The sequence below is a fragment of the Chinchilla lanigera genome, unplaced genomic scaffold (assembly GCF_000276665.1).
Source record: "Chinchilla lanigera isolate Chin_1 unplaced genomic scaffold, ChiLan1.0 scaffold00077, whole genome shotgun sequence".
Taxonomy (NCBI): domain Eukaryota; kingdom Metazoa; phylum Chordata; class Mammalia; order Rodentia; family Chinchillidae; genus Chinchilla; species Chinchilla lanigera.
In genome coordinates, this window is record NW_004955478.1 from 7,121,955 (window position 1) to 7,129,703 (window position 7,749).

Below are 7,749 nucleotides of genomic sequence, written 5' to 3' on the forward strand. Positions count from 1 at the left end.
CGTGGTGGCGGGCTGGCGCTCTGCTCGGGCTGCGGGGGCGCGCTGAGGCCCGGCTCGGTGCCCGGAACAATGGTGGTTCCAGAACGCGGTGGGGGGGACCTCCGCGGCGCCTGCAGGAGGCGGTGGGACCGGAGGCGGGGTTGCGGAGGCGGGGGAGACGAGATCAGCCCCCCGTTACGTGACGGCACGTTGCCGTGACGGTGTTCGTCCGTGTGGGGAGAAGTGTGATGAAGGGGCTGGGGATCGAGCTCGGCGGCGCAGCGCCTGCCAGGCAGACGCAGGGTCGTGAGTTCGAGTCCCGGTACCGGAAAGCAAAACAAAACAAGCAAAAAAGTGTATGATTAAAAGTAAATGGGTTTTTAAAATCTTTCAATAAATTGGTTAACTGGAAACTTAAGTTTTATGTGGCTTTTATTATATTCCTGATAGATGCGCCTCAGGACGGTCCATCCCTTTGTGGGAGTGGGCCCCTTCTATATCCTTGGGCCGGCGCTGCCTCGGTAGTCCCGAAACCTTGGAAGTGGGGGTTTGAGTATGTTTGGTAATTCTGTTCTAACGGGGTGGTGTTCTCACTGACCAGGGAAATTTTCTTCTACCCCGCATCTTTTAGCTTTCTCTCTCTGGCTCATAACCATGTCCACCAACGAGAATGCTAGTTCACCAGCTGCCCGGCTGAACAGATTCAAGAACAAGGGAAAAGACAGTACAGTGAGTACTTTCTGTTGCTTTCCTTCAGTGTATATGTATATTTTTTTCTTCAAGAAGGAATACACAGTTTTAATGCCAGTTACAGTTAAGAAACTTTTTCCATACTCCGAATGAGCCCCTGGTAATTTCTTCAGCTAACACATTAGTATTCTAATTTTTTTGTTTGTCTCTTTGTCTTTTTGAGACAGGGTTTCGCTATGCAGTTCAGGCTGGCCTTGAACTCACTTTGTAACCCAGGGTGGTCTCCAGCGATCCGCCTGCCTCAGCCTCCCGAGTGCTGGGATTACAGGCGTGCGCCACTACGCCTGGCCACATTAGTATTCTTCTTTCCCCACCTTCAGTGTTTTTTAAACGGAAATATATTTGAGAATGGGTGAAACCTTTGAAAGACTTTTTCAAATGCTCTCATCTGGCAATAAAAATGGATGCAGAAGGTGAAAGAATCTGTTGTCTTTTCTCAAGGAAATGAGGCGGCGTCGAATAGAAGTTAATGTGGAGCTGAGAAAAGCTAAGAAGGATGACCAGATGCTGAAAAGGAGAAATGTAAGCTCGTTTCCTGATGATGCTACTTCACCACTGCAGGAAAACCGCAACAACCAGGTAAATGTATTTCAGTTTATAAGTTATGGTGAATCTAGTAATTTAATATGGACATGTCTTGTGGTTTTGACTGAAGATTTTTTTCTGTCTCCCCCGCATCAGTTCTGATGGATTGTCTTATTTTTTAGGCATCCCCTAAGCTACTGAAGCTGATTCCAAGGTTATCTTTTAGTTTTGGCATTTCTAGCCATTAGTTGGATATTCTGACTGGGCAACAACTTTGTGTGACTTATTTCTGACTTTTGAAGTATTTTTTTTACTTGGCATCAGTTTTGTTGTTTTCTTTCTGAAATAGTTAAAAGTGACTTTCTAATTTATCTTTTCTCTCTATTCTAAAAGTTTTGCCAAAAGTACATGTGCTGCACCATTTCTATCAACTACAGATTGCATGTGTGATGATGGGTCCATAAGATTATAATAGGACTAGAATAGGCATTCATAATTAAAGAGGAAGCAAGAGGAAAAAAAAAACCACCAAGAAAAGATGTAGTGAAGGACCTGCCAGAAGGTTTCGCAGACCTCAACCATCTCCTTAAAAAGCTTAAAAAACGTGGGTCCCAACACTGGAAGATTTTCACTAATAGATCAGAATAGTCATGTACATTATCTGGTTAAAGATAAATTTGTGATCAAAATGAAGAACCAAGGAAGGCATATAACGTGCCTATAGTGCCAGCACTCTGGGAAGCTGAGGTAGGATTGCAGGTTCAAGCCAGGCTGGGCAGTTTTCTTTTTCTTTCTTTTTTTGTGGTGCTGGGGATCAAACCCAGGGCCTTGTGCGTGCAAGGCAAGAACTCTGTCACTGAGCCATACCCCTAGCAAGCCTGGGCAATTTAGTGTCGTGGCCATATGCCTTCTCAAAATTAAATTAAAAATAAAAACTTGAGGGCTAGGATGTAGCTCAGTGTGAAGGTCCTGGGTTCAATCTCTAGTACTGCAGAAAATGACCCAATAACACAGATACCACTTTGAAGCCACAAGTGGTGGTGGGTGTGGCGGTGCTTGGCTTTAAGTTCATCCTATCTCAAGGTTGGCCCATATGGCAGAGAAGAAACAGACCATAGCAGGCAGGAGGCAACCTTACTTTCCCTTTTATCCCATCCAGGCTACAAGCCTATTGGATGGTGCTGTCCACACCCAGGAGGCCTTCCCATTAACTACACCAAGAACCGTGGTTAAACAAAAAAAAAAAAAGGGCTGGGGATATAGCTCAGTGGCATAAAGGCCTGCCTGGCACACGCAAGGTCCTGAGTTCAATCCCCAGCACCTCAAAAAAAGAAAAAAAAACCCTGGTAAACCAGTCAGTGGACTAATCCAGTTATTACGCCCTTGATCCATATTCACACACCCACTCATGATCCAGTCACTCCTGAAGCCACACCTGGGAGCATGTGAAAGTTAGATACAAACTATAACAATGAAGAAAAGATATTTTTAATAAATTTAGAGTAGCCTAAGTATTCAGTGTTTTAAGTGCTTGGTTGTAGGATATAGTAATGTCCCGGGCTTTCAGTTAGCACTCACTCAGTGATTCCGCCATTTCCAGTCATCCACGCTCCACGGCAAGTACACTACAGAGGCATACCATTTTTTCTTTTGTTTTTTATTCTGTGTATTTGTTTATTTTTGGTTTTTTTCCGGTACCAGGATTCGAACTCACAACTTTGTACTTGGCAGGCAGGCACTGTGCCGCTGAGCTAAATCCTCAGCCCTCTATTTATTTTTGGTGTTTTGAGATGGGAGTCTCACTGTAGGTTGGTCTTGACCTCACTATGTAGCCCAGGCTGGCCTCCAACTCCTGATCATCCCTAAATGCTGGGATTGCAGGTATATGCCAGAACTCCCATATTTTTTGTATCTTTTCTACATGTAGATCTGCTTAGGTAAAGAAATATTTAACAAAAAAAAAAAAAAACATTTAACAGTATGTTCGATTCTTTACAGTATTCTTGTGGAGAAGGACATTCTTTAGTTACTGTTTTGTGTATTGGCTGAGGCCTGACCAAGCCATGATTGCTGGGTTCTGGACGAAGTCTAGCATAAGCATTGTAAGCTCCAGGATCAGTACTAGATGCTTTGCTGAGATACGGGCAAAGGAAAGGAAGATAACCCGATGGCTTTCTGTCAGGTCTCATTCCTATGATAATTGAGTGGTACTGTCCTCACTAAAACAGTTGATATACTGCCATTCCTCTGCTGCCTCCTTGGCGGATTCTGAATAAAAGGTTACTAAAGAGGGTAATCAGGAGTCAGTCAGTCCTAAAAGATGCTAGCACCTGATCACAGAATTTGGGCTCTCTTGGTTTGATATTTTCTTACCTTTCATGTACATCTGCGGGCACCTAGTGGGGGATCTGTTCACCCTGGACAGAGTTGGATGAGAAGTCTGACAAATTCTAGCATGCTGCCTGGGTTAATAGCCCAGGAGGATTAGGCTATACCAAATACTGTAAGTATGCTATAGGGTCTCCCATACAGGTTTATCTAACGATAACAAAATCATACAACTCCATATTTCTCAGTATATCTCCAGCATGAAGTGGTATGTGACTGTACTGTTTAGACATATTCTCTGCTCAGTATCCATACACAATGAAGGCCTACCATAAAGTAGATCTAGCTTAGGTTTATAAATGTATCTCTTCAAAAATACCAGGTCTTGCCGGGTGTGGTGGCACACACCTGTAATCCCAGCACTCGCCTGTAATCCCAGCACTCGCCTGTAATCCCAGCACTCCCCTGTAATCCCAGCACTTGCCTGTAATCCCAGCACTCGGGAGGCTGAGGCAGGAGGATCGTTGCGAGTTCGAGACCAGCCTGGGCAACAAAGTGAGCTCAAGGCCAGCCTGAACTGCATAGCGAGACCCTGTCTCAAAAAGACAAAAATTAAAAAAAACAAAAACAAAAACAAACCAGGTCTTTCCTGTATCTTAGTTTTATACTACTATGCTTTTTTAAGTACTTCCTCCCCTTGGATTCTACCTATGTGCCGCCTTTTTTGTTCTGCAGTGCTGGAGATCAAACCTAAAGCCTCCTACTTGCTAGGCAAGTACTGTACCACTAACTAGATCTCCAGCCCCACTTCCCTGCTCTTCTGGAGTGCACATACTCAATCCCATTTTCTTACACTGCCTGGCAAGGAGATACACTTTCTAGGGTTAGGAAGTTCCCTGTTTCTACACCAAAACATTGAGAATAATTGCTGTATGACAATTTTATGATGTTTGTCTTATATGAATACGTTTTTCCTGGTAGGTTGTTGTAAGCTCCTAATGAGAAAGGGACTTGGAGTTAGCAGCAATAGAATTGGTTCTCAAACTTTTTTTTTTGTTTTGATTTACAAACCCTTGTTTGAGGGCTGACTTTCAGTAGATCGCAGCGTTGGTTCTCAAACTGACTTGCGATGTACAACTTTTATATTTGTAGTTTATCACGGAAATAAAGAGATTACAAGCGTGGATATGAAAATTCCCCATACGTTGCCTGTAACTCACTTTCTCTGCCAAAGTATAGCTGAATGCAGATGATCGAAACTAATGTAGAAATAACTTTCATTCTGCCCTAAATTGCTCTTAAAATTATTCACAGCTGCCTTTTTTGTGGCAAAATGTTGAGACCACAGTGAGTTAAGACACCAGATCTGAGAACTGTTTTACATATAAAATATTTAATAGGCAAAATTAAATATAGGGCTAAACTTCTGATAACTCACTCTAAACTTAAAAAGTGTCTTCATAATAGTACGTGTGGGTTTTTATATTTAATCTCAAAATGATGGTTTAAAATTCTACTTTTCTTTTAGGGCACTGTGAATTGGACTGTTGATGACATTGTCAAAGGCATAAACAGCAATAATCTGGAGAGCCAGCTGCAAGCTACTCAAGCTGCTAGGTAAGTCATGGGTGCTGTAATTTGGGTAACCTAGGATATTAGCCTTTACATTTTTTGGTGGCAAGACAGATGGCTAATGGTGTAGGTCAGGTTTACATCAGCTGTAGGACTTGAACTTGCCGTGATCCTCCCACCTCAGCCTCCCAAGTGTTGGGATTATAAGTGTCCATCACCATGCGTGGCTAGAATTTTTCCTTAGTTGAAACTTTTTAACTGTATTTTTTTATGATGATCTAATCTACCCCAACTATTAACTTTTTGAAGTTTTTGTCAAAGTGACCTTCTTTTGTTTTGTTTTTTTGAGATGGTGTCTCACTGCAGTTCAGGCTGGTTTTGAACTCACTATGTTGCTCAGGCTAGCCTCAAACTCCTGGTGATCCTCTTGCCCTGGCTTACTGAGTACTGGGCTTAGAGCTGTGCGCCACCACACCCACCACCACTTGGTGGCTTAAGTCAAAGTATATAGTAGATTTTTGCAGAGATACAATGAGAAGAGTAAGTTAAGTTATATTTAAATTACATTTTGAGATGGTAGTTAGTATACCACACGTGCAGCACTGTACAAGTAATCTGTTTAGTTTCTTCAAGTTCCAGGAATGTTAGCATTTAGTTAGTGCTTTACTTAAAGTGCTCTAAATTTTCAAGGTCCATTTCGAAACTTTTGTTGATCACCTTCAACTTTTGTTTTTCTTGTTTCCTTTTCAGGAAACTACTTTCTCGGGAAAAACAGCCCCCCATAGACCACATAATCCGGGCTGGTTTGATTCCAAAATTTGTGTCCTTCTTGGGCAGAGTTGACTGTAGTCCCATTCAGTTTGAGTCTGCCTGGGCGCTCACTAACATTGCTTCCGGGTCGTCAGAACAGACCAAGGCTGTGGTGGATGGAGGTGCTATCCCAGCACTCATTTCCCTCTTGGCATCGCCCCACGCTCACATCAGTGAGCAGGCTGTCTGGGCTCTCGGAAACATTGCAGGTACTTGCACTTGAAACTCTTCGGACTGAATGTATCTAATCATAATGGGGTGGGAGAAGAGCCGTGTTACTCAGTGATAGTGACCTTGGTGTCACGTTTGGAGCTTGCTTCAGGGCCTTATCAGGGATGAGAGAAAGATCTGAAAAAGGCGCCAGGAAGCATCTAAACAAGTTGGGGAATTTCTGACTGTATTCAGTCACTAAACATGGGTGGTACTGGACAAGTAGATGTGATTAATCTTGGTTTTTGTGTGTGCATGTGGTGATAAGGATTGAATCTGGGGCTTTGTACATGCTAAGAAAATGCTCTGTCGCTGAACTATATCCCCAGCTCCTTAATCATGCTTTTTCTCTTTTCCTCTTCAGGTGATGGTTCAGTTTTCCGAGACTTGGTTATCAAATATGGTGCAATTGACCCACTCTTGGCTCTTCTTGCAGTTCCTGATATGTCATCTTTAGCAGTAAGTTATTCACATAAGTAAAGTTGCTCGCTTTTTTGAGGGGGGGTATTTATTTGAGACCGTCTGGCTTTAAACTCACTCTGTAGCCCAGGTAGGCCTCAGATTTGCAGCGATCCTCCTGCCTCTGCTCTCTGAGTGCTGGGATTACAGGTGTGTGCCACCACACCTGTCAGTTCACTTTTTTTTTTTAGTTGTTCATTTTTAAATTTTGATTTCTTGCATTTCCTCAAAGGACGTGGAAGGCTTCTCATTACTTTTTTCTTTTCCCCTAGGGTGGTTACTTACGTAATCTTACCTGGACACTGTCAAACCTTTGTCGCAACAAGAATCCTGCACCCCCGTTAGATGCTGTTGAGCAAATTCTTCCTACTTTGATTCGTCTCCTGCATCACAATGATCTTGAAGTATTAGCAGATACCTGCTGGGCTATTTCTTACCTTACTGATGGTCCAAACGAACGCATTGAAATGGTTGTAAAAACGGGAGTTGTGCCCCATTTGGTGAAGCTTCTGGGATCAGATGAATTGCCCATTATGGTAAGTTGCTAACCTTTAGACTCCAAAGTTTAAAAGTACAGACAGCATACATTGAAACAATATGTATTTCAGACTGTGCTGACCTCTTTTAAAAACCTTCAGGGGAGATAATTTTTGGGTGGTGCTGGGGAAAATGGTAGCTGTCTCTTATCAACCCTTTTGTTTTCCCTTTTGCAGACTCCCGCACTGAGAGCCATAGGGAATATTGTCACTGGAACAGATGAGCAGACTCAGATTGTGATAGATGCAGGAGCACTTGCTGTCTTTCCCAGCCTGCTCACTCACCCCAAAACTAACATTCAGAAGGAAGCTACATGGACAATGTCAAACATCACAGCCGGCCGGCAGGACCAGATACAGCAAGTTGTACATCATGGATTAGTCCCATTCCTCGTCAGTGTTCTTGCTAAGGTAACTACCCTAAGTTAGGAATTAATCAGATGAGTGTTAGCATGTATAGACAGGCTGTTTTTGATGTTTTTTTGAAAGTCTTGCTGTGCAGTTCATTCAAGCTGGTCTTGAACTCGCTGTGTAGCCCAAGGTTTTTCAAATACAGACATTCCTCTTTTTTTTTTTTTTT

General features: G+C 42.9%; 1 protein-coding gene across 1 annotated transcript in view; it reads left to right on the forward strand.

Annotated features, from left to right (window-relative positions):
• Positions 1–7,749, forward strand: part of Kpna2 (karyopherin alpha 2 (RAG cohort 1, importin alpha 1)) — a 12,896-nt gene that overhangs the window by 523 nt on the left and 4,624 nt on the right. The window contains exons 2-8 of the mRNA XM_005402159.2: positions 611–708; positions 1,171–1,308; positions 5,111–5,199; positions 5,905–6,173; positions 6,539–6,633; positions 6,906–7,169; positions 7,347–7,580. Coding sequence (XP_005402216.1) covers positions 634–708; positions 1,171–1,308; positions 5,111–5,199; positions 5,905–6,173; positions 6,539–6,633; positions 6,906–7,169; positions 7,347–7,580 — 1,164 coding nt within the window. The 5' untranslated portion in view covers positions 611–633. The remainder of the gene's footprint in view (positions 1–610; positions 709–1,170; positions 1,309–5,110; positions 5,200–5,904; positions 6,174–6,538; positions 6,634–6,905; positions 7,170–7,346; positions 7,581–7,749) is intronic.